This window comes from Zea mays, chromosome 8 (assembly GCF_902167145.1).
Source record: "Zea mays cultivar B73 chromosome 8, Zm-B73-REFERENCE-NAM-5.0, whole genome shotgun sequence".
NCBI classification, from domain to species: domain Eukaryota; kingdom Viridiplantae; phylum Streptophyta; class Magnoliopsida; order Poales; family Poaceae; genus Zea; species Zea mays.
The window spans coordinates 152,913,537-152,939,948 of record NC_050103.1 but is presented as its reverse complement, the minus strand read 5'-3'; the positions used below and the strand labels follow the sequence as shown (position 1 = coordinate 152,939,948).

Below are 26,412 nucleotides of genomic sequence, written 5' to 3'. Positions count from 1 at the left end.
CCAAACGGGGAGCGTCAGATCCTGGGGATTCTGGGTGACGATGCGCCGAGCGACGGATCGAGACGGGCCGTGCGCTGCTCCCTCGGGCAGCGACAGGGGGAGTCGGACTTCTTTTTCACGAGTCAGATTGCGCGCGCGAACCTGGCGGGCGGCGGCGGCGGGCAGGCACCAGGCAGGCAGAACGGAGCCGCTCGGTCAGCCACTCAGCCCCGCGCAGGCGCGGATGGTGGGCGATCCACGGTGGCCGGTGCTGACTGCGTCGACAGGGACGGGCTAGTCTCTGCAGCAGCGAGCGGATGATGGATGGGGATGGCCTCGGACGGAGTCAGTTCAGATAAACACATTGGCTTGCACAAGGGCAAGGCCTGAGTTACCGTGCGATAGCTCCGGCCCAGTGTGAAACTGTTTATTGCGTTCACGGAACCGGGGGAGGGAGTGCGTCTACAACGGGCGACGTGTGGCCATAATAAACGCACAAGATGCCGTTTCTTATTTTGTGTGGGGGCCGGGGGTTCCATCCGGGCGGCACCGGAAAATGCGTTTGTTTCATCCGGGATCGGCGAGGATGGAGACCGTCGCATTATTCGGGGAGCACGTGAAGGCGTCGCGGCAGTCGATGGATCCCACGAATTCCGCGTACCGGAGACACCCTGCAATCATAAACAATGAACAAAACGACGGTTAGATTTGGAAGTGGAAACCGACGGCTCACTAACCCTCCTGCACGAGCGGTGTTTCCCAACAGATGGATACTGAAACTGACAGGATCCTATACTACTACCATCGCACTACATGCTTCCAAATGTGCACCAGATGATCAGACAAGAGAATGAGAAGGCAAGGAGTACCAAGGTGCTCACTCTATCGCCGCCAAAACGAGGCTCTGTAAATTCGCACGACCAACGCCATTTTTGCGGCTATTCGACTCCCACAGATTCCAGAAGCTTCATCACCGATTTTCTGTCAGGCATGCTGGGTATAGCCCCCTTTACTCGAACACACAGAGAGGCGGCAGCAGCTGGGATTCAGGAACGTAGAAGCTATCAAATCAAGATGCAAGGAAACCAGTCGGTCAAATATTGAAGAGGACGTGGTTTCGTACCAGCAAATCTCATGCACTCCCTCTTAGGCTTCCCCTCGACCAGGGCTACAGCGAACGCTGAGGTGAATGTGTCACCAGCCCCCGTGGTGTCAATGACTTCTGTGGCGGGAACTATCGGCTGCCTGATTGGCTCCTCTCCCTCGACGAACAAAGCAGATCCTTGTGATCCAAGTTTAACTAGTACTTCTTGCACACCCTGCACAAGGGAAAGGTTAAGGGGCGTCTTAATCTTCTTAAAGCAATCACGCAGGCGGAAATAACACCTGTAAAGACCTATGATCGTGACAGAATGCTTAAAGAAAAAAAAAGGGGATACACCTAAGGAGTCATGAGGAGAATTAATTTGAGCAAGTTGTAATAAATCAATGAACATGAAAGCATTCAGTTGAATCCACAAATGGCATATTCGAGTGGAAAGACTAATATCATTACAAACTCGCAATGACAACAGCGGGCCGAGAGTACAAGCAGATCTGGCAAATCTCAATATACCCTGCCCATTTTATATGGAAGAAGCCTATATAATGGCAAATACTAAGCAAAGCAGAGGTATACATGAAAGCTCTATGACCACTTCAAGCACTTGTTGGGCAACCTAGAAGATTAGTAGATCTTACTGAATCATAACTGTTTATTATCACTGGGAGCATTATTCCAGGAAATGACTACAAATATCAAGTACAGATTCACAAAGGGCAGACCCGGTGCAGTGACGAGAACTGTCTCACCAGTCACGGGTTTGAACCAGCCTCTCCGCATATGTGGGGGGAAGGTTTGCCTCCATTTATCCCTTCCCTACACCCCACTTATGTACAAGCCTCAGGCACTGGGTCAGCCCTTTTATCAAATACAGAATCACAAGGGATTCCTATATATATTCACAGCATACCTTGCAATTTCATTCACCCAGATTACAACTGACACCCTTGCAAACATGCATATAACAAGAACTTCAAAATAAGGAAATATGGTACCAGTCTTACTGCGTGTAAATTAAAACATGCATGAGCTGAACAAAAGTAGGGCCATGTTCCTTATAGATTTATTACCAGATAACATCACTGTGCGATATCATTGAACGAATTGCATCAAACAATGATATCCAAACAGTCACGGTAACCAAAAGCAGTGACAAAGTCAGTTAAATTATAAGCTAAAGCAGAACGAAAGAAGAAATATTGTATATAAAGAAAATCCAATTCAGATATCTCACCATTTTATGGCATTTTCCTGCAGCCATGCTGATCTGTTCAAACGTCTCAGTAGGCATCCCAGTCAGACGCGCTAGCTCTGTTTCATTTGGACTGAAAATATCCACTAGACTGAGTAGTTCTCGAGGTAAAGGAGTATCCATTCCACCAGCATCCATGATAACAGGCACTCCTGCACTTTTTGCAGCCTGGAAAAAGTTTGATATGTTAATAACGGGTTCCTGCAAACTCAAACTACATAAGAGCAGAAGATCTTTGCATTTCCAAGTTAGCAAAGTGTTTGAGCTTTTTATGTTACACGCATAATAATCTTACAAATGTACAATAGGAGGATTGTAGGGAAGTGATAAATACTTGATTTATTCTGTTGATTAGGAATACAATAGTTTTCTCTAGGATAGTGGGTTGACTCAGAACTCATAATAGAAATCAATCCAGATGTCAAAAAAGGTGGTATAGAATGAACCAAAAAATAAGGTAGAACCACTGGGTATAGTTAAAGTATATAAGTATAGACCTGATGAACCATAGGGGCGGCATCCCCATGTATGAGGGGGCTAGCTTTCGTGGCTTTACTCGGCCGGGCTCCGGTTGAGCTCTTCTTAGTGAAATACCGTGGGAGCGGTATCCCCCCACCAGCCGAGTTTTTAAACCTAACAACTCAAGCTTTTGAATTAAACTAGTTAGTGTGTCCACTCTAACATGGTATCAGAGCCAGAGATCTTGAGTTCGAATACTGACAGAGGCTTCATTTGTGCCTCCATCCCTTTATTTCCATGTTTGCGCCTTCCTGTCTGGCTACACGTGAGTGGGGTATTAAAGTGTATAAGTGGATTGTCTACCTTCTCCCAACAATTTAAACTTTTGAGTTGAACTTGTTATTGTGTCCACTCTAACAGGTACCCACTAGCACCCCAATACATTGTATTAAGTTACAAAGAGATGTCAACACCGGGTTGAACCTTCATACAAGGGATGATTGGTTCAAATGGAGTCTCATGATACTAAGCTTCCTAAGATCATCAAACTATGACTGAAGTACACGTGCAGCGTATGAGATTGGGTCCATTCAACATATGCATGGAAGCATGCACTAGATATGGAAGATATAAAAACTTAAGATACCCTTCTGCACCATTAGGTCTCTATTCTTGTTGTTGGTCAGACAGAACATATCATCGGATAGAAGATGACACCATTAGTCATGGGAAGCACATTAATCACTAATAACAGAAAAATAGCATAGAGATTTGTTTCATCTACAAACAAAGATCACTACTACAAAAATGATTTTGCGAGACAGGTGTCAAACATTAACGGAGGCAAGCGCACCTAGCGACCTCCTCCGTAAATGGCTAGGAGAGCTCTAGGAAAATGCCTGCCTCCGAAAATCATTTATGGAGAGTCGGAGAGCGGCATCCTAAGACGATTGTCTCAGAAAATTATCTGTCTCCCAAAATCTCTATCAATAAAGACTATCATTCTAAGCGATCATGTCCGTAAATAAATTTATTGCAAACAAAAAAATTCATAACCTTTTCATTTGAAATCGGATGAAGACAAACTTCTTTATCAAAATTGTAGCCCTCGATGCGATCTACAAGTCATAACTGCTCTTTGTGTCGTGCTTGAGCTTGGCAATAAGGACATGTAACGGCCATGTGCTTCTGGCTTGTCTGCCCGACATCAATAGGGTGGGTTTAGTTTGGTGTCTACCATAGGGAAGTCGAAGTTGTTGACTGCTTTGCAACCATGCTCGGCAACAATGACTGACAGTAGTTTTGTGCTTTTTTGCGTCATGTGGGTGGATTAACCTTTCTAATGACATGTTACGTAGGCATCATGTGGTTTGAGTTTGACTACCCTTGTACATAAAACTTCTAATTCTTCATAACTGAAAGGCAGAGCTCCTGCCATTTGTTTAAAAAAATAGTGGATTATTTTGATTAGAAACTGTTTACGGTCCCAAAATATTGTTGTAAGTTCACAGGTTTTAAAATTTAAAATTATCAAACAATCTCGGATGCGACATGATCCATACGAAAGTTATAGTTCTCAATGTAGTCTACAACTTTGTAGTTGAAAACTTTTTATTTGAAGCTGTTTAGAGTCCCAAATTTGTGTTCAAAGTATATACATTTCAAATTTTCAAATTTAGAATTCCTAAACGACGTTGAGTGTTCACATACTTAATACTAAAGTGTAGTGGCTGACTTGCGATACATGTTTGTTGTTGCTAATTTTTTTTTTAATTTGAAGCCATTTAGAGTCTCGAATATTTGGTTTAAATTCACATATTTTTCATATTCAATATTTTGATTTTTTTTTTCAAAAAAATCCTGGATGGAGAGACATCCTATACCAAATTTATAGCGCTTGGCAAGATTTTAAACTTTGTAGCTAAAATATTCAATATAAGACTTTGAAATGTTGATATAAAAAAGATAGCATATTATATATAGTCACAAATGTGAACGGGCCTCTAGCTGAGTTGGTTAGATGGATCTTGTAGCACTCCTCAACTCTTGGGTTCAATTCCCAATCAGAGTGAATTTTAGGCTGGTGTTAAAAAAAGGTCACTCGCTGGTTCCTGGTTTTGTGCATACGAAACAGACTGACCTATAGGGGGTGTATCCTCGTGTAGGGGCTAGGGGGCTCAAGCATGGATTAAAGAACTGACCTATAAGGGGGCGGACCGCGGACCCTCATGATGCAAGGGGAGCCAACTTTTGTGACCTTTCTCGGTCGGGCTCAATTTGAGCTTGTTAAAGGGCGTACCCAGTGTCGTAGGCTTCCCACACTGTGCGGGGTCTGGGGAAAGGTATCTTTAAGCGTCAAGCCTTACCCGCATAATATGCAGAGGCTGGGGCTCGAACCCAGGACCTTCCGGTTAAGCTTGTTCTTAACAGTGGGGGCTATCTTTCCCCATCGGCCGAGTTATATAGTCACAAATGAGTGTTCTGTAGTGGTAGGAAGGTGCTGGTGATAAAAGACAGGTTTTGGGTTCAATTCTTCAACGACACAAATCTTGTTTCCCTAAATGAAAAGGCTGCATGGTGAATGGTGACGGCTGGGCTTGCGGGCCCCTAGAGTCAAGGCAGCAAATCCTGCTTTCCTAAACGAAAGACTACATGGTGATTACTGGTCTTCTAGGGACGTTTATTGTGCCAGATCGTGCCTAGTCCCGCTGCATGGTGATCTGCATGATGACATAGTGCAGATCACGCCTACATCATGCTGGATATGTTCCTGGCGTCGCGCTTGTGAGTGTAGTGGTGACCCCACATGACACAGCCACTATATCTCCCCAAATTTCGAAAACCGAATACTGAAACATCAAATAATGAAAACATTCAGTAAATTGCTGCTTCATTCTCAAATATATATATCTCATCTTTGGTTGATGCTGTAGTTTGCCACGCCTGACCTTTGGCAAACTGTGGTTGCTACAAAATGTGTGGCCAGCAAAATCAAAGTTTGGCATGAAAGTAAGCCTATCACGTGTGGGGCAGGGGGCTATGAGAGTGTGGCACACCATAATTATGGTAAGAAACCAAACAGCTGCCTAAAAAGTTACAGCATAACTAATGGCCTGTTTGGAACCTATACAGATAATTGCTAGTAGCTAAAATTAGCTGTAGGGGTTCCAAACAGTCCAGCTAAAGCTTCAGCTAATTGTTAGCTGGACCCCCGACTAACAATTAGTTCATTAGCTGGGTTGGGCCAACTAAAATCAGCAAGACAGTATCGCCCCTTATCCTTTCAATGCAACTTAGCTCTAGGGGTTTAAAACAGTCCCTAAACTGTGGCGCTCCAAGCTGCATTACCCTATCATATCAAAAATAATCGGACAGTACCTTTTTTATTATAAAGAAAATTTGTGTGCCAAACCAATCTAAGATAGGTAAAAAGCACCTGGGCAGCCTGCGCGTTGACCCAATCGGGTATCTCCCTCTGCAGCAGCAGCACGCCTGCCTTTCGGATCAATTCCAGGTCCTCCGAACCGATCCCCGCCGCCCAGCCCTCCATGTTCGCCCCGCCCACGATGATAATGGAGTTCTGCCCGTCGGGCATGAGCATGACGACGGCGTGTCCCGATGGCGCATCGGCCGCGCGGGCGACGCGGTCGGTGCGGACACCACCAGCGTCGGCTAGGGCACCCTCGAGGAGTCGGCCGTTGGCGTCATCCCCCACGCGCGCCACGAGGTAGGTAGGGCCCAGCGCGAGGCGGCCACCGCAGGCGGCCTGGTTGGCGCCCTTGCCGCCCGCGAGGCTGCGTCCCGCGCGGGCCGCCACGGTCTCGCCGATGAGCGGGAGACGGTCGACCTCGACGTAGATGTCGGCGTTGGCGGAGCCCACGACGACGATGTGGGGCGGCGGCGCATTGGCAGCTGCGGCGGCGGAGAGGGAGGTAGGGGTAAGCTTCGGGAAGAAGGTGAGGTGGGCGGGTCTGGGGTTGGAGCCCGAGAGGAACGTGGCGGCCGGCGTGCGGCCGGCCGGAGTAAGGCGCACGCGTGCCTGAGCCATATCAGAGGGGCGGTGTCGAGTACTCGAGTGAGTGTTGGCCTGTTGGGGTAGGCAGAACGATAGAGTCAAGGAGTAACGGCGTCCCGATCCGATCCTGAAGATGATAGTGATTCCGTTTTTTAATCGCAACAGATTAGACACAGGTAATAGTGAGGTATCGGTTATGCTTAGATAACATGATTTATGATATAGTTAGTTTCAGCTTATACATTATATAATATAGATTATATATTAGATTATATAATCTTGGTTAAATAATTTGGATGTAGTTGTTTGGCATTGTAACTTTGATTATTGATTTAAGTTACGTGCTGCTTGGCGAGAGCAAGAAATAGATAAATATTTTTTAGGGACCAGCAATAGTGGATAATTTGTCTTGTTCGTTTGTGTCGGATTGCACTCGGAATCGTTTTAGCTAATCAAAGTTTATATAAATTACAGAAGCAATCCAGTTAGGAATCGTTCCGACCCACCAATCCAGCACAAACAAAGTTATCATGGATAGTAGATCCTTTGCTAAAATAATATCAAATAAACATTTCTTAAGGAGGTTATGAGATTATGACAATATGACCTCTAGATTATATAGTGTGACCTAATAATCTGGTTGTTTTGTTTCTATCTAGATTATTTAAGTTGTATTCTATAATCTGGATATATTTTAATCTAAAACAAATAGGCCTTAATCATCCTGTGGTAGCCAAACACATTCTCTTCCAAGGTGTTGGTGGATGTTGCTACCTTCACGGTACTACGGTGCCACCGTAGAAAAACATGAAACTAGTATGAGATTTGGTATTATGGGGATCAGACATAAATCTAGCGTATGCATAACTCACTAAGTGTAAGGAAAATAGGGTTTAATCTATTTCTACAATTGTTTCGGTGCTTAATGGCCATTACAAGTATTTGGATTAACTAGTCTGCCAAGTGTATGTTCATAGATTCATAAGATCAACAAATATGCTTCTAAGTCAGAAAACAGCTCAAAACCAACCTATTATGGGTAAATTTTGGAATAGAAAAACTAGCAATAGTTCTCCACTTTGGATAAGTTCTAAATACTACTAAGAATATATTTGATACATCTAGAGAGGTTGAAAATGTCGGAATCAAAGTCTCACTCTTTTGGAGCTAGTTTGAGCTAAAAACAGGATATAAGTTAGAGAGATCAAACCAACCCAAATCCATGACTTAAACTAGTTGGATAGTCACTAGATATATTTGTCTAAGTCATAAGAACACTCTTAAGAACAGCCAAATCCAGTGGAAGACGATTTTAAGAAGTTCAAATAAAATCTGTAGAACTGGGAAGCAGTGGAAGACGATTTTAAGAAGTTCAAATAAAATCTGTAGAACTGGGAAGCACTGGACCGCCTTACCAGAGGGGTCTCAGAGGCTGTTCTCGGGTCTGGCATTGGACCATGGGTAGATTATAATTCCAAATAAACATCCCCTAAATAGAACTAAAATAGAGTGACTAATCTTTAGTCCCGGATACCAAACAGGCTCAATGTACCAATCTGAACTTTATTATAGAGCAAAATATAGGCCAAAACTTCACAGCTTTGAATTAAAGAAGCGGGTCTCACCAGCCGTAATACATAAAATCAAGTCACTTTTTTTATATACAGAGAGGTAAACGTAGACTAACTATTTTTTATTCCCCAATGTTTCCGTTCTTGCAAAGTACATAATTTTCCATGTAATAATTGTCTCTGCTCCCCTTTGACTCTTATAAGCAGCAACCAACTGACGGCACTGCCTTTTTTTCTCTCCTTTTATTTTACCGTTGCCGCGGGGTGATGGCATTGCTTTCCGAAAAGCTATGTCCAATGAACAGAACCATGACTGTTGCCCAATATTATCTGTTTTTCAATCTGACGTCACACTTCCTCCTTGATCCGAGATCGGAGACCATACTCTTCATGCTCCGTATCTTCGGCTCGGAGTCAACATGGCAGTTCTTTGGCACCTAAATCTTTTCACTGTTCGCCATGTTATTACTTCAACTCAGATCAGGTGTTCTGGAGATGGTCAATGCAACTAGAACTAGTAAATCCTAGAAACTCCATACTGAACCCCATTAACCTTGTTGTAGCCACCTCCACCTGCAGCAGCGATGCCACTAAAAGGGGCGATTCCATGAATCATGTTTGAATGCAAAGCAGCTCTATCTGCCGCGTCGGCTTTTGGGAAAGCTTTTGGTATGTAGTAGGAAGACCTCAGGTCAGGGGACATGTGTGATACTAGCTTGCTGTCCATGAATCGCTGTGCTGGCTGGTACTTCATGCGGTCCTTTTCCAGCTCCTGTTGGAGTTCTCCATCTGAGTTGTCTGACTTCCGGTGATAGGTGTATGCTGACAGGTTTGAGGTGGCTGGAGGAAGCACTGGATTCCTCACCACCCTGCGTTGGCTGTATGGATCAACAGCAGTTGCGTTCTCAAATGGTATTACTGAACCAACCACTCTTCCTGGTCTACCTGATTTTTTTTCAGAAAATAACACTACATTAGATAGTGGCGCCTGAAGAACATAATATTTCGTTAGGAGAAATTACCACCTGTGGGAATCTTTCGGGGAACTTGGGAGGTTCCATTTGGAGGGATTGGATTAGAATGAACTGTGGTTGTCCTGCAGATAGAAGGGAGTAACGGTCAGAAGTCAATTTCGATGGAAAATTATAATTAGTATAAGCGAATAATAATGCAACAAGTAGTTAAGTTGCTAGCCTCTGATTTCACAGTATCACAAGGTCATCAAACACCAGTTCTTTAAAAAAACTCGACCTGCGGGGGGTAAGACAGCCCCCAGACATTGTATTAAGAAGACATTCTCACACAGGTCGAGAAACCCCCCGAATATCTGCTCCACCATACACAGCGACACCGTAGCCCGTGTGAGAACGACCGCGACCGGGGCTGAGCCATAGACATATGCTTTGGCGTGTGACAGACGAGGAGATTTTTTAACCACAACCTGAAATTCGCTCCCACGGATAGTCGAACCAAAGACTTGAGGAGTGCTACTCAAACCACCTAACCAACTCGGCCATGCAAACGTAAGCTAATTCATTTTAATCCCAAAAAACTAGGAAACTGTGGAATCCAATATAATTTATTCAGGCAAAAAAAGGTTTTTTAACGAAAAGCAGAACATAGCAGCCTAAATCATAGAATGAGAACCCTGAAAATCTGTCACCTTGGGAGCGAAACATGCTTCCTGTCTGATGAAGCGGTGTGCGCCACACTCTTTCCTCCATTTTCCTCCAAGTTAGCAAATTGCCTTCGGAAATTGTCAACAGCACTGAACAAGAACAATTAGAAACAGTTAGCACATTGGTATAGCAGGTGGCAATAACATAAAATAAATGAAATATTCAAGCTCCATTTTTATTACTGGCAAACAAATACCTAGGATATATAAAGTTTGTTTTCTCAGTTCCATTCATGTAATCCTTGAGAAGTTGAGGATGATACTCTAATATCTCCCTGAATATAAGTTCCTTGACATCCTCTTTGGTCACCTTTCTTCGCTCAAACTCGAACTCCATTTTTGTTATTGGCTGGCATGATGGTTCTCTCTCTACTTTCGCGAGGCCTTTAAAATACGGATCAGCCAATGCCTGGTTGTACATCAATGACAAAAGAAACATCACTTGAGGAATTTTAAGATATAATAATGGCTGGGACACTAAGCAAACAAGTAAAAAAAATGTGGAATTGGATTATACAGTTCAAAGTTCAAACACTTGCCTCTTCAGGAGTTGGCCTATCCTTGGGATCAAATGCCAAAAGCCTCTGCAAAAGTTTGAGCGCGGCAGGATCTGCTTTAGGGAACCTTCCGGGAAATGATACTGGCTGTTTTTTCCTCATGCTATTCAAATACCTCCTTGCCTTCTCATTCCGAATCTACAGTAGCAAAAGGATCAATGTGAACAGTTTAATTTGGAACATTAGGTATGAATGAGAACTTGAGAAGACATACTCGAGAAACTGTATCAAGTGATGGAGTACCCAAGAGATCAGTCATCAAATCCAACTGGTGGACCACATTTTTTCCAGGAAACAAAGGCTTCCCAGTTAAGACTTCCGCAAAAATGCAACCGATACTCCATATGTCAATAGCTGGTGAATACTGCACAGAACAATGAAATGAGATCCTGAATTCAACAGCACAAAAAGAAAAAAAAAGGATAGGATAAAGCTGAAAATAACATTAGTCCCTAAGGAGAACTGCAGGCTACTATAAATGCTAATCCCCACTCCTAACCAACCACTGCTACAGTTAATCTGTGATTTTCTCTGCAGGCAAGGCCTACTAAAAGGTAGCAAGCCCATCTAGAAATATTAAGTTCTGAAGAAAAATGCAGGTTCTGAGCAAACAATTTGGAAGAAATAATCCTTTACTGTGCCGTCTGCCCGTCTGGTAATTAGCGAAATGGGAATCAGATGAGGTGAAACACAAAATAAACAGTCAGCTATGGAACACTAGGTATTAAAGGCATGAGGCGTGGAACAGCACAATATGATTTGAAACAGAGTACATCTTGCTCAGTGCTGCCATAATGAATGCTCTGAAAGTAGGACTGCTAAGTGACCCTATACTGGAATGTAAGGATTGTTTACCTTAGAAAAGAAAGATCCACACAGTTCAGGGGCCCTATACCATCTTGTAGCAACATAATCCTGTAAATTTTGCAAAACAGATTATTATAATTAAGTGATGAAACAGAGTATGAATATATCCTGTTAAATGAAGTGCTACGTTAAATCTGACGCAGTATCTTACATACCGTCCAGAATACTGTTGTAGGAGTGTCATTGAATGCCACTCTTGCCAATCCAAAATCACATATTTTAAGTTTACAGTTAGCATTGGCCAATATATTCTTTGGCTTCAAATCACGATGATAAACATTAGCTGCAATAACATAAAACACATGTTTCAGTTCTGTTTTGTTCTGGAAGATATAGCTAATGAGCATGCAGATAGAAACCAATGATGTTGATGGCTCAACCACTAAAAATGGATGGCATCAAGTAATTGTGACAGCTTTGAAGGTATAGTGAGTGGATACAAGTCTATGTATGAGATGAGAGTCCAAATATATTTATAATAAAAGGTACACTAAATAGGAAGAACAGAAACAATCAGGAATAACAGCTTTAGTTAATAGATTAATGCTAAAGTGCTATTAATGTGTGAAAACACCACTCTGGTCCACCATCCAAATAGTACTTGTCCCACTATTTTTCAAGAAAAATGATAACAAGATATATAAATTGTAGTATGAGGTAGGACAATCATAAAGATACAAAAACTGTACCCTAACTAAGACACCAATTTCTAAAAAGAAAAAAAAATACCAGTATGAATGTATTTCAGTGCACGGAGCATCTGATAGAGAAAGAACTGATGATGCTCTCTGGTTAAATCATCATTTGCCTTGATGACTTGGTGGAGATCTGTATCCATCAGCTCAAATACAACATAGATATCTTTGAAGTCCCTCCTTGATGGAGGCAGCATTATATGCTTGATCTCAACTATATCAGGATGGCGTAATAGCCGAAGTAGTTTGATCTCACGTAGGATCCGTGCAGCATCAGATAAGTGCTCGAAGATATTGTGTATTTTCTTGATTGCCACTTTGTCGCCAGTATGTTGGTCAACAGCTGAGCAAACAACGCCATAACTTCCTTTGCCAATGACCTCTTGGATTTTGTATCTGTTAGCATCACCGTATTCACTGAAGAAGTCCATCTCTGATGAACCCTGAGCAAAATTTAACATACTGAATTAACTCTGTTCAAGAAAGCACTACTAATAAGCAAAAAACATATAGATTTATAGTGATTAAATGAGAAGGATCAATTTAACTGAGTAGAAATGTGGAATCTGCTTCAAACACTAAACCCAATATCAGATCTTAGGATTTCGATGGTGTGGACAGAAGGAGTGAAAAATTGGATTGTTCCTAGGGTAGATAATACATGCTATCCTCAGTAATTGCAAAAAATAACCTTCACGAGAATGCCACTGCCAGATTTACAAAATTATAAATAGACTCAAGATAACAGTGAACGAGGAAACTAGATTATGTGAAGCTTGGCACCCAAGCTTTCTTCCTAATTCCTACCCAAATAACCACTGAAACACATTTGTTTCAACTAACTAACGAAGATTATGGCACAATCAGGAACTGGGCACTGATAGTTTATGTTACACTACACCTACCCTCCAGCGCAAACCTTCCTTTGCCTCCAGCAATGAGCAGAGCAGGGCTGGTCAAGCGTGAAAGACAAAACGAGACTAACGCAGAAGTGGAAGAATTAAACTTCAAGGGAGAGTTCTTGGGCATACTCAATCGACATGACTCCTGAGTGGGCATAGAATATATTGATAAGCTAATCCGCTAGAACAAATTAATCTTTTTTTCTTTCTTCGAAGGAAAAGATGACGAGAGAGGCCACAGAATGGATTGGGATAAACACAAAAACCACTCAGCGAATCTAATTCCTCGTTTGCGATACCTCTATGACCTGAACCAGCTTTTTCTGGCGTGCCATCACGGGTTAGCTGGGTGGGGAAAAGGCCTAACCAGTCCTTTAGGGAGCAACTTGTATTCGACACAGTTGGAAAAGTGGCAAAGGATGCCATTTCCTTTCGAGGGTAAAAAAAGAGGACGTCGCCCAACACCGGAAGAGAGTTCAGATATTATCGAGAAACCGTCCACTGGCAAATCCAACAGATAACCTCTCGGTAGTTATTCAGAAAACTTCCGATCCAGGGAAACCATGAAGCGAAAATACTCTTTTGGCACACGCACGAACCTGAACGAAAAATTTGCTATTTTAGCCTTTTTAACGTGGGCTAAATGTTATTATGTGACCCTCTGTCTATGACTTGTGGGGCCATCTGTGTCTATGATTTGTGGGCCTGAGTCTAAAATAGAGAAGTTCACAACTGAGAGTGACAAAATAGCAAATTTCCCTACCTGAACTGTGGCGACTCCACAACTGAAATCCAAGTACAGCCCTACGCGACCGTCTTTCCGCAACGAAGGCGATGAACAATTGCGGAGAAGGAGTAAATGGTTACGGTTCTCGTGCACATCCAGGACCAGGAAGGCTCCTTTTTATCTCACATACTATTCGACGATTTCAGAGCTGCCGTCGGCTTGCAAGGTCCAACCCGGCAGGCCAACCGATCTGAAAAGCCAACAACCCTGACGACCGCGCGTCCACCGGGACGCCAACCACACCCCCCCCCCCCCCCCCCCCCCCCACGAGAAAGGAACCAAACTCCCACAGACGACGACGAGACGGAAAACTCCCACGAGAAAGGAACCAAACTCCCACATGCGACGACGAGAAAGCGGAACGAGAGCCTGCCCCTCACCTTCCTCTGCCGCTGCTGGTGCTGCTGCTGCTGCTCCGGCGCCTGCATCGCTCCCTGGCTGCCGCCGCCGCGTCAGCGCTCCTCCGACCGTGAGGTTACCCGCATTTGCCCCGGCGCGCCGCCGCATGCGACGCCCACGCCCCCGCACGGACGAGAGTAGAGATCCCTGGCCCTCCCTCCCGCCCCGCCCCGCCCCGCCCCGCCCCGCCCCGCTCGCGCTGTGGCCTGTGGCCCCGCCTCGCTCGCTGCGACTGAGCAACGCGCGGCGAGGGTGGGGTGGAGAGTTGTGGGTGGTGTGGCGCCCGATTCCTGATGGTGTGGTGAATGGTGATGGTGCCGCACAGCAGCGGTGGGGACTTGGGGTTGCGTTGCGTCGCGTCGCGAGGTGGCGTTAAAACGGACGAGGCCCAGGAGGCCTGGGCCGGGACCCGAAGCCCGCTCCGTTTTCTCTGTTGACCGTCCTCCTGGCTCCTGCCGTGCAACTGTGCGAGCGACCTGGCCGTGGGAGCTGGGAGAGGACAGGAAGGCCGGCTCTAGTCGGGCGCCTAGCCGAGTGATTCTGTCCGTGACTGCTCATACGGCTCGGGCCGCTCGGCTCCCTTTCAAGCGTTTTTTCCACTTTTTTTTTGACTGATACAACTTTTTTTAAGATGGCTGTCACGAGAATTTAAATAGCGTGGAGCTTAAGTGTAGACGAAGATAAAGAGGTTTATAGAATTTAGGGCCTGTTTGAGAGAGCTTTGCTTCAAAAACTTCAGCTTTGGTTTTCCAGTTTCACTATAAAACAACTCCAGCAAATTGTTAAGGTGAGTTCCAGGAGCGTTTGGTTTGTATATGGACTCCAACTTCTATAGTACAATTGATTTGTGTGGGTTTCCTTGATTACCATTCATGATTAGTGGGTTGTCGCCAGAGGTGAGTAATTTTCGTACAGCTTCATGAGGAGATATAAAAACAGTGTTTTTGAAGCACCCTCTAAGGAGCTTCATGAATTTCATGAAACAGGCCTCTAGTTTCGATTTTTTAAAAAAACTAAAGCTCGTGGAGCTGGACCTGTTTGGGTTGAAGAAGTTAGAACAAAATTGAAATTCTTAAAGTGAAGCTCTCCTAAACATGATCTTAGTATCTAGAACTCCTAGTCTGACTCGAAGGATTATATATTCACATTGATTTGAACGGTTTTTATATAAGTGATTCTCACGCAAGCGAACTAAGAAGCCAAATGTTTGGCTAAAGCTTAAACAAAAATCCCCTTTGATCGATAGGCGATAACAGCGGCGCGGTGGCGCTTCGTGGCCAGCCTTGTGGGGACGGATGACCCCACCTGTCCGTCTGGCTCTAGCCATGATGAATCTACAAATCAGGACGAGGCGTGTTTTGAGTACGGTATCTCTACTAACTATTAAGAGCAGAATGTAGACTGCCCCCGCCACGATTCCTCTCCCGCCCGCGGATCACGCGCACGACCGAACCCCCCGCCGCGATCCCCCTCTCGCCCGCGGCGAATCCCCCGCCAACCGGCCTCCCTCCTCGTGCGCATCGCCGCCAGCAGCCGCATGCGCGCGAATCTCTCGCCACCACCACCCGCTACGCCCGCTCTCAACAACCTCCGCCTTCATCGCCCAAGAACTCCTCCTCCCGCCTCGTGGGCCGCCGCAACCCCTCCTGCCTGCAGATCCACTCCGTCGCGAACCTCCCCATGCCTCCACCGCCCCTTCCGTACCTCCTCCTCCTCCTCCTCGGGACACACGGCCAAGCACCAAGCGAACCAACGCGCGCCGGCTTGAACTCGAAGCAAGCAAGCGACTGGGCTGGGCATTTTCTTCAGGTGTTTGGAAAGGCCCTAATGGCGGGGACGCGCTGGGGGCTGTGGCTGGGGCTGGTGACGGCGGTGTGGGTGCAGTGCATCTCCGGCAACAACTACACCTTCTCCAACTACTCGCACGCGCTGAAGACGCTCATGGGCCTCACGCAGCTGCAGCTCAACGGCCTCTCCGTCGCCAAGGACGTCGGCAAGGCGTTCGGCCTCCTCGCGCGGCTGGCGTCCGACCGCGTCCCCACCTGGATCCTCCTCGCCGTCGGCTCCCTCGAGCTGCGTTCACTGGTATGTGCTTGTTTGTTTTGATGGATACTGGTTGGAGTCCTATCTGCTGCACATGCCAACCAGTATCATTCATATATGTTGTTTTATTTATGAGCAGGCACTTGGATAATTCACTGCAAACTTAGTGCACAACTATTTTAGTTTGAGCTCTTCAAATCCAATTGCATTAATACGGTGATTGCATTCATATGACCAAGAAAAACTGGGAAAAAAGAACACGTCTAGCAAGGATTTGCATCTGTATATCCATCCACAGTGTAGCCATAGAAGATTGCTAAATAATTAAGCAAAGATAAGTGTAGCATTGAAGAACCAAAGTCAGATTTAAGAAAATGGGAATTCAAGTCTTTTGCCGTTTGAACAGAAATAAAATAACTCAAATGAAAGCAGTACCTCCAATATATCCTCTACTTCAGTCCAAAGAGATCCCTAGATGCAAGCTCGTATAACAGACAAATGTGTGAATGTGTCTGGCGAACACCTCTGATTAATCATGCGCTGGTACACTTTAAGAGCAACTTTTGGATTGCTAGCAACCTCACAAGCACCTATCACATGATTGTAATATACCACTGATAATTTCAGTCCTCTTTTTTCCATCAACCACAGCAGCTGCAAACCATGTTCCCATTGACCAAGCTTTTCACAGGACATCAAAGCAGTGGTGTAGAGATGATCATTTAAGAGTGCCGGATGCTTGCCTTTGATTCCATGGAAAAGCTTTAGGCAATCCCAGCATCGCTCGGACCTGTATAATGCCAACAACAGTGCGATCCATGTATATTGATCAGGCTTAAGGCCTGATTGTTTCAACAGATGGTACATCCTAAAGGCGAGTTCATCTTGGCCAGCCTTCCCCAGTGAGTTGATGATTGAGTTGAACAAAATTAAACTGGGATTCATGCCAGCCCTCATCATTCTATTAAATGTTGACATGGCAAATTCCCACTTCCCTTCTTAAGTGCAGGATGCAATGATAGCCTTCATTATATCCTCGCTCGGATCAAGTCCCTTCTGGAGCATTTCCTAATATGCAGCAATTGCTAACTCTGACTGCCCACATTGCACGAATATGCTGACTAACAAATCATATGTCAGTAAAGTTCCATTCAAAGAATGTTGCTCTAGCCTTCTCCATAGTCTCTCCACAAGCATCCATTCTTTCGCTCTTCCACAAACATATATCATCGTATTATAAACAATTACGTCAATGATTTTCTTTGACTCTTCCTCCTCCTCAATCTTATTGAACATTTCCAATGCAGAAACATAACCCTGATTGCTCGCAACAGCCTTGAGTATCATGGTATACGTGTGCCCTGTCGCCATTCCTTTCGCCTTCATGAACTCAAATATCCTCATTGCATTCGCCAGTGGACTTCTACGCACATAGCAAGGCAACAGGGAGTTGCAGGCATGTGCGCTCGGTTGCAGCCCAGATGCGCGCATTGAATCAAACAGCTCAGTGGCACTTCTGACCTTGTTGTTTTGGCTGAGCTTTATCAACCTTCTTGGCAGCGTCTCCTCGTCCCTCTTCTCCAGGAAGTGCAGCCTCGACACCCCATGCTCAGATTTCCTGTCCGACATTTTGGGGCATGAAGCTCAAGTTCTCCTGAACATTTTGGGGCACTATAAGTAGGAATAACTGGAAGAATAGATTGATAAATAGGCAGCCGACCATGATCATCAATAGGTACAGCAAGTTCGGGAACATGACGTGTTGACCCTAAGACATACAGGCTTGGATGTACAGAAGGTATAGCAGCACCTGGGGCCGAGTAAAAGTTACTAGCTGGATAGACAGGAAGTTCTGAAGGGATTATAATGCTTGGAGTAGGATCAGGAATTGAAGTTTCAAGATGAATGTTCTCTTTTGATGGGTGCTTGTAAATGATGGTTGATACTCCAAACAGTGCTTTTTTAACAGCTTCAGCACCACCAGTTATCTGTTTACCATAAATAATTAGCAGAACATATATGACAACAGATGAAAGATATTATCGAACATAGCAGAATTTAGAAGGTGGTGGATTGGAATTTTAATCATGATACATTTAAGTGTGAACAACAAACAAAATCATACTTCCATAAATAGAGGACAGGTGAAATATATATGCGTTTGGAAACATATAGCTTAAAACTTGCATTTTTGTCAAAAAAAAGAAAATCTGAAGCACTGTGCTAGGAGATTGCAACTTCAGGAACAAATAACTGTTCCTGTACCATGATGGTAAAAAATATGCACGATATATGGTACAGTTGTAATACAAAAACATTAGTTGAGAACCAAACAAGTTACTGCAAATATATAATATCCTACAACTCTTTAATAATAACTAGGTATGTGCCCGTGCGTTGCGACGGTAGTAAAAAAATTATATGAAACATAGAAACGGAACGACAAACATCAGCATGATATACAAAATTTGTAATTTGGAACATTAGCAGGGCAGAGGAGCACATCGGGCTTTGACCACGGCGTCGTGACGACAAGCACGACAGGGAGAAGATCACGACGCGAGCGAACTTGATGCGAAGCAGCGTACGAAGGAGAAGCGGCACTCGGCACAGCTTCAGACGTCAGGCGCACATGGCTCGACCACGCAACAGTTAGTGATGACGACGAACTTGGACGATGGCAACGGATTTCCAGCATCGCGAATAGAGGGTGCACACGAACAGCGAGCTCGGCGAGACTTTCAGCGTTGCGAACGAAGGGCGTACATCGAGCCGGCAGCAAGTAACAGGCGTTGCAAAAAGGAGAAGCGAGCAAGGGATATGGCTCGATTGTGGTGGAGGAAGAAGACTGTGATCTTGCATTTTATACAGCAGAGAGAGGCGAGGGCGTCGGGAAAAGAGATCGATGCTGCCATTAATGGCGTGCAAGAGAAGAAATAAGTCTGACGATCGTGGAAACAAATATTGGAAAGATAAAAGGAATTCACGTACAAGGAAAGTAGATCTAAAGATGGGAAATAAACCTAGCAGCTGCTAAGAGTGGGGTTAGCAATATATATTCTTCTCTAATAGTAGAAGATGTGCACCGCGATCCACATAACGATCAGATATATATCAAAAGAACAAAACTTTATCGTAAAGTTATTTATTCTATTTGTCGTTGGAATTGTTGTCGATTTGTGCATATTCAATTAAGTCTAAACTTCAGTAGTAACATGTCATTGAAAGTCGCAACGTATTTATGAAGACTAAAAAATATGCAGCGTGAAGCCCGGGGAATTGAAGTACCAAATGGATACTGTATTTGTATTCCGGCATAGCAACATCTTAGCCATTATTACTCCATCTGATCCAGCAATCCAAATCCCTGTTTATTAGTAGTAAAAAGGATCATTTTTAAGGTTTTTGGCCTCAATATAATACCTCCACCGACCCAAATTAAAAGCTAAAGTAAATACTAATTTGAGACGAAGAAAATGAGCTGTAACCAGAAGCTAATTGAAGCAAACATTTTCTCAATAGTCTCCATTCGTCTTGGATATCACATTTTTCACTTTTTCAATATAAATACACATACAAACAACCTTAAAGCTAGAAATCGGACCAGCAACTTTCCCTGGTATCAACCCCTTGTTGCACCACGTCCAATGATCCTAACGAGCAGAGCTTCAGCTCACCATGTACCTGCCACTACTGACATTTCCAGCTTTAAGTATTAGCTAATACCACATATTTCTAAGCACTTACCAAGTTCTTTCTTCTTTCCCTTAAATAATTAACAAATAGGAGCTTACACCAATCTTGTTCCACCCTATATTCCATTCGCACAAAACTTGTACAACAGAAATAACAAAGGAGCCGAGTAATGAACATTTATATTAAATAGATTGATGGTAATTAAAGGTATGCTCACCACACCTCTGTTCCTTTTGTGGCGGCATGCAACACAACAATTGCAGCAAGTGAAGCCTATTCATGGCACCAAAAAAATTGGGGGCAAGTTAGCACAACCTTTATGCATTAATTTGCAAGAGAATGCACAGATTTACAGTACCATGGCTACTAAACACCCTTTAAATGTTTTTCTTTTTAAAAACATAAAGAGTGTGCACTTCTTCAACTATACAATGTGCACTGTGCAGTAAGAGTTACAAGTAGTCCAGTTAGTAACTAAATTCGTAGTCCTACAAATATATTAAGAAAATGTCATCGCTCCTTGAAACCTTGATACTAATCAAGTACACAAGCAATCTTATGAATGTTTTGCATAATTGCATTGCATCCGCAAAGAAGGTTGGAATGTGAGGACAACAACCAACAGCTCATTTTCACCATTACAGATGTCATTGGTTTACCAGAAGTGCATCACCCTTTTATTTTAGAAGAGTACATCCACTGCTCCACATATTCGACTTCGTACCGAACTTACATTTGCCATGTTGTACAGTACAGATGGAGCCTGCCTTCACGGCAAGCGGATAAGAAGTCGATGACTCTCACCTTATTAGTCATTGTTTCTAAACTGAACATACTTGCAGTGCCAGTTGCTTATCTCCTAGTAATCGCTATATGCAACACAGTGCAGGGGGAAGACAACTGATGTTTGCTGCTGTTACTGGAGTTTCAGTTACAATCCTTAGCACCGACGTTTCTTTCTGCGTAGAGAAGTGAGTTGAAGGTTTGCAACATATACAAAACGACATCTAAAGCTGAACATCACGTTCTTGTTGTGCCGATCTGGAAACCGAGGACCCGGAGTAGCTGCTGCATGGCTTTCCCGGTTGAGGCCAAGTCGTTTTCAAATATACTTGTCGTCCTATTCGGTAGCACATCACCTCCCTGATACAAGGTAGCGTCGTCGTCGTTGATGCTGCCATTACCAGCATAATTGGCGGCGGAAAGGGTGCCATTTTCTTCTCTGGGGACCTCTTCAAGAATCGTCTTGTGTTCGTCCACCACCAGCTGATTCAGTAAAGAGAAGAACTGTCAGGTAGATAGAGTACATGCTTCTACGCGAAACAAAAGATGTGATGTCTTGGTTGTGGTTACCTGCGGTTGGCCCGTTCTGTTTGCTGCTACCATTTCCTGCTGCGGAGGAGCATCTGCAACCACCGCAGCCGACCTGTCACTGTCAGTCTCCAGATTCTGATGCTTCTCGGCAAGCAAAAGGGCCTCTCGGTATGGAGCTACTCGTTTGCAAGGATGAGGACGAGTTGTCCACCCGTCCTCCTGCACCAAATAAATAATGATCTTCCAAGCCAAATCCCAAGGAATTTGCATTCGGGCTTTCTAGGGGCTCTTCTCTCTGCTTGTTTGCTGAGCCGAAAAACACAAACCTTGATCTTTGGGTCAGCAACCAAATACTGCTTCAAGATCAGGTGTTTTCAGTACATAAGATCAGGTGTTTGGTTTTGTGGAAGCACAACACAAAATGACAAAAATCTTTGACAGTCACAAGAGCACTTAGACTTAAGAGTAAATGGAAAGCCACAGATAGACTTACAGTTAGCGCAAGAAGTTGAACTTTTGGATTCTTGTGGCCAATCCGTTTCTTCAGTGCCTTGACGACATCTTTCGATTGCCTGTGATAAGCATGGATATGTACAATCAATAAGTGATAACCGAACGACAGCAGAGCAAAGCAGATTAAATGGACTTCTGTTCGGGGGAAATGAAATGAACATGAGGAACCTAGTGCAAGCTATATCATTTGAGTCCAGCAGAATGTTCGATATCCAGTCCCAATTGTTGGCCATGAATCAAATAAAAACAAAATGCATTCGTGAATCAATTGCCAGCAGAATCAGAGGCTCAAATATATTGCCATATGTTGAATCAAAACATTTGAATGCCAGCAGATTGGTTCGGTTCACTGCTGAATTTTTTTGACAGTTGTAAAATCATTTGTGGATATTTTCGCTCATACATGCAGCAAGGTTCTTATCTCTATGACTATATACAGGTGATTGGGTGTGTGTTATGTCAGCTACAGACTTGTAGTTCTATGAGTGTCTAATAAATGGCAGCACAAATTGTTCAGAACTTGAAATATCAATAGCTATATCAGGCACATCATATCAATATATTTTTTTAGCAGTGATCATGAGGGTTTGTTCGACAATTCTGGACCAATTAATGTGCCTTTAGTATGTATATATATGTATAAATACTTCGATCCAGAGTTAAGCAGGTAACGTGACCTCTTCTCTCGTAGCATAATCTGTTCATATCACTGCATGTTCTCACGTGCAAAAATTCAAAAGATCACCATGTAGCAATATTTGCAAAAGAAAAAAAGGAGAAATGTGACATACTTGGCTGGACATGAAGCAAATTTGGAGTAAGAGAGCTAAAGATAAACCTGCAGCAACTATAAGACTGCCATGTTCTCCGTATGTCAGGACATAGTGTAACAAATATCTGCATTGATCAAAAAGCAGCATCAGCCAACAATTCCTTTTAAGCTTCCCCTACCGAAATAAGAGCAGGAACATACATACCCCGTCAAACAAACAGTGTTGAGAGCATGCGATGACGGTAGCCCATATTCCATGGCATTTTCCTTCTCATCTTCTGTAGCTGTCACTCTTCTAATGGGCAAAGAGCATGGTCGAGGGGCTGACACCATATCCTGCGTTCAGAAAGATCGAGAGTGTCAGTGATTAAACTAAAGCGTGTCCCTTCAATTGTATACAAGCAGATGGCAAAACCTTGACAGAGTTGCCGAGGTAGTCATAGAAAGCCATGAGGAGGGTCATCTGCCCAGCCAGCCTGTCGTGTCCACTCTGCAAGATATAGATTTTTTTTTCAAAAGAAAAGAATTCAGGATCAAAGGGAATTAGTACCGAGAATACAGAAAGCAAGGCAATAAAACCAGTGGGACATGAGAGAGAAGGCATACCCAGAACAGGAGAGGGAGGAATCCCGTGTAGAAGGGCACGGAGACAACACATGACAACACAGAGAAGAAATTGTCCAGCATCTTGTGCTCCAACTTCTGCAATGATTCAACACATGAGAAACACCAAAGACAATTAAACCTACGAAACTAAAACATAATAGTTTTTTACAAGACAACCATTCCATTCAAGTTTGATGTAAGACAGTAAGAGAATGAACCTTAGTCAGGTTCATCTTAAATTTACTGAGCAAGTTAATCCTACCAGCACCGAAGTTATCGATCCTATAGACATAAAAGGACGCGACGGCCGAGCAAAAAGGTAGCATCATTTGTGCGTTTACAGCACGTACATATTCAACAATTCCTAAAGAGAAGCGTAGTAATGCAGTTAATTTGTTCGCCGGAGAATTTTAGGAGAGATTAGGGACGGACCTGGAACCTGAGGATGGCCGGCGTCTCGGCGTGCACCTGGCGCGTGACCCACGGCTGGACGAGCGCGCGCGCCCGGTGCGTGAGGTCGTAGAAGGAGGCCGCCCACACCCAGCCGGCCAGCGCCGCAAGCGCCGCCGCCTGCCACCTGGTCAGTCCAAAGTGGTGACTTTGTGAAGGAAAGCACAATAAAAACCATGTATACATTCTTAGACCTAGGGAGACAGAAATTCGGGTCAGAGATATTATTTCTGAAATGGTTGAAACTTTTTTTCATCAGTACTTAATTATATCACAGTGTACATATTGCATATAGGCATAAGGCAAAACCAAACCCTAATCCTGTGAAATACCCAATCATAAAAAACAAAAACATGTGACCATAATATAATCCATATGGTCGAGTAAACTAATGCTAGAAGAAAAAGCCAGTATGTAAGGACAACTTGAATGTCATATATTTATATTAATTAAACTCAAACGAGGTGACAATATTTATTTTCAATTCAGTTTAGCTCTATTTAAGGATAAATCAAATAGTATGTTTATTCTGAAGCCCACATAACTAATAAAAGAGCTAATAATTGCATATTGTAGTAATGCGTGATATTCATTGCTTTGAAAACGTGACTGCATCGGTTTTAGGAATTGGGATTCAATAATACAGTGATGCATTCTAGATTTCTACCATAGTGGAGAAACCAAAAATGCTCATAAAAATTAGACAGAGTATCATGGCAATGAGACCTTAAAATATCCCGAACACCAGAAATAGAGCAATGTAACTACTGACTTATGATTTGGAAATGAATGAAAAATAGCATATTGAGAAGGATACCTGGTCCTTAGGATCAGGCAGAGAATCAATCTCAGAGTCAGAGTTGATAGTGAGGCCATGATACATATCATCCACATTACTACAATTGGCTTCTTGGTTCTTATCGCCATCTGTCAAGTCATTTGACTGGTCTTCTGATAACGACACCAATGGTTTAGTGTCACGCTTCAAATTATATAGCCTAGATGCAAGCCTGTTCGTGCCCCTCCAGACACGAAGACCTTTTGCTCTCTGTTCCATTGAGGAGATAACAGATGGTCGGTGTTTATTTCTCAATTCTTGCAGTCTTGCTTCACCTACAGCTTGATATCCCATGCAAGCTGTTAAAACAAGCTGGCTACTGTCAAAAGTGGAACCAGCTAAAGACTACAAAAGGGTTACTGCATCCCCAGCATCTTTTGTTGTCACAAGTGCAGGACCTGCAATTTATAGTGGTCAGAAGCCTCTATCCAGAATGTAACTTCTAAGATACTCGAGCAGTTTGGCATTAATAAGAAAAGGAGGGACCCCATTACCATACAACTCCATTGGTGCAAGAGCAGTCCGGAACAGCATCACACGGTTTCCCTCAAAGAGAAGAACATCCCACACACGAAGCACTGAAATGTTTAAAAATAGCAGTAAAATGCTAAGAATGTTTCTAGAGAAGATAATAGCTTATAGTCTACTCAAGAAACAGAATATTAGTCCAAGCATACTTGCACAAAGACCAAGGAAACATCAGCTATAAAAATAGTTAATGACAATAGACCAAAACTCAAATTAGACGACATTGAATCAGCACACGTACAATAGCAAACAAGCACTGCAGCATATGACCATCGGTCACATAACAGCGATAGCGACATGAAAGGCAAAAGGGGCAATTTCCCTCTGTTGCTTGAAACAGATAGAAGTAAGGGTTCCATGGATATGATGCAATTCTCCAAAAGTGACTGAGCCATAAGGTCAACTACGACAATCCAATACAGTCAGCTATTGCAGTCAATAGCATGACCACAAAATGGCTCCAGCCATGGGGCCACGACCTCCCAATCCTACATAGCAGGTACTATCACAGCTTTACAGTTAGCTTGGGATTCATTCTCTCAGTTCTCCAAATCCATGGGACAAAAAATGGGGAAACTGGGAAACTTATAGCCAAAGCGATTCCAGGTACACGTCACCCAGACCGAGTAAACCAAACCTTCCTTGAATCCCAAATCCCAAATTCCCCACACCCTAAATCCGCAAACCTATAGCAGTTCAACTGCAGCGCACAGCTGCAGAGCAGGTGGGATAGGAAGGAGCCTGTAGGGGGGTCAAGTCGTACCATGAAGAGGTCGAGCTCCTCCCCGCCGGACGGCCCTCCCGCGGTCGCGGCCCCGGCGGCCGTGGCAAGCGGCGGGGGGCGCGCGGCGATCTGCGCGTCGATGCGGGGGAGCTGGTCGACGGGGGTGGCGACGCGTAGGCAGGGGACGTGCGCCTCCAGGAGGGGCTCGTACAGCGGGTGCGCCGCGATGGTCGCCTTCTCCCTCTCCCCGCCGACACCGGGGGAGAAGCTGCTAGGGTTCGGCAACGACGCGACCGCCGCCTTGATGCTTCACTTATGGCGGCGCACCGCCTCGTACCTCCTCGCTGCCTCCGCCCCCAGCCCCCTGGCTAGCGGCTAGCCCAGACCCGCGCGTTCTCCCTCGTTCGGGAGCAGCCTGCGGGGTTTGCTGCTGAAGCCTGCTCGCACCAGGGCAAAGGAGTGGGTCTGTATGACGGCGGCGGTGGCGGGCGTGTGCGAGCACCGAGCAGGGAGGGGGAGGGAAGGAAGGTGAGGAGAGACGACGAACGGGGGAGACTGGAGAGCTTGACGGGGGAGCCACGGGATCCGGGTTTGGGGCGGGCGGGGAGGTCGCGCCGATGATGGTGGCGGGATCTGGATCTGGGGCGGACGGGGTGTGAGCGCTG

At 44.4% G+C, this 26,412-nt stretch overlaps 2 protein-coding genes and 1 pseudogene across 7 annotated transcripts; all 3 read right to left on the bottom strand.

Annotated features, from left to right (window-relative positions):
• Positions 1-311: 311 nt before the first annotated feature.
• LOC100283183 (ribokinase) lies at positions 312-7,093 on the bottom strand. 2 transcript variants are annotated; one of them, NM_001353327.1, is made up of 5 exons: positions 6,229-6,859; positions 2,316-2,501; positions 1,103-1,298; positions 861-1,018; positions 312-650 (listed from the first exon to the last, which is right to left on the bottom strand). In NM_001353327.1, the coding sequence occupies exons 1-4, from the start codon at positions 6,838-6,840 to the stop codon at positions 918-920; spliced, it is 1,095 nt and encodes a 364-aa protein (NP_001340256.1). In that variant the 5' UTR covers positions 6,841-6,859; the 3' UTR covers positions 312-650; positions 861-917. The 2 variants fall into 2 exon arrangements, with proteins under 2 accessions (NP_001340256.1, XP_023156542.1); XM_023300774.2 differs by having other exon boundaries at positions 330-650; positions 849-1,018; positions 6,229-7,093.
• A 1,261-nt stretch (positions 7,094-8,354) lies between these two features.
• LOC103636141 (mitogen-activated protein kinase 8-like) lies at positions 8,355-14,555 on the bottom strand. 5 transcript variants are annotated; one of them, XM_008658501.4, is made up of 10 exons: positions 13,841-14,083; positions 12,210-12,618; positions 11,636-11,763; positions 11,469-11,528; positions 10,828-10,977; positions 10,596-10,751; positions 10,254-10,465; positions 10,042-10,146; positions 9,404-9,474; positions 8,355-9,323 (listed from the first exon to the last, which is right to left on the bottom strand). In XM_008658501.4, exons 2-10 carry the CDS (start codon positions 12,604-12,606, stop codon positions 8,893-8,895), a joined length of 1,710 nt encoding a protein of 569 aa, XP_008656723.1. In that variant the 5' UTR covers positions 12,607-12,618; positions 13,841-14,083; the 3' UTR covers positions 8,355-8,892. The 5 variants fall into 5 exon arrangements, with proteins under 5 accessions (XP_008656723.1, XP_008656722.1, XP_020397894.1 ...); XM_008658500.4 differs by lacking the exon at positions 13,841-14,083 and adding an exon at positions 13,377-13,671; XM_020542305.1 differs by lacking the exon at positions 13,841-14,083 and adding an exon at positions 13,207-13,387.
• A 1,977-nt stretch (positions 14,556-16,532) lies between these two features.
• Positions 16,533-18,030, bottom strand: LOC103637396 (pentatricopeptide repeat-containing protein At3g29290-like; annotated as a pseudogene).
• Positions 18,031-26,412: the final 8,382 nt, after the last annotated feature.

Bases quoted from the DNA above. Each gene is read 5' to 3' on its own strand.
- LOC103636141 (NM_001301575.1), bottom strand. From the start codon at position 14,292: ATGCAGGCGCCGGAGCAGCAGCAGCAGCACCAGCAGCGGCAGAGGAAG. The intron at 10,752-10,827 runs GTATGTCTTCTC...TTGCTACTGTAG, and splicing joins CACTTGATACAGTTTCTCGA to ATTCGGAATGAGAAGGCAAG. The intron at 9,324-9,403 runs GTGGTAATTTCT...AAAAAAAATCAG, and splicing joins TCCCCGAAAGATTCCCACAG to GTAGACCAGGAAGAGTGGTT.
- LOC100283183 (XM_023300774.2), bottom strand. From the start codon at position 6,840: ATGGCTCAGGCACGCGTGCGCCTTACTCCGGCCGGCCGCACGCCGGCC. The intron at 2,502-6,228 runs GTGCTTTTTACC...AACTTTTTCCAG, and splicing joins TCAACGCGCAGGCTGCCCAG to GCTGCAAAAAGTGCAGGAGT. The intron at 1,299-2,315 runs GTGAGATATCTG...TCCCTTGTGCAG, and splicing joins CAGGAAAATGCCATAAAATG to GGTGTGCAAGAAGTACTAGT.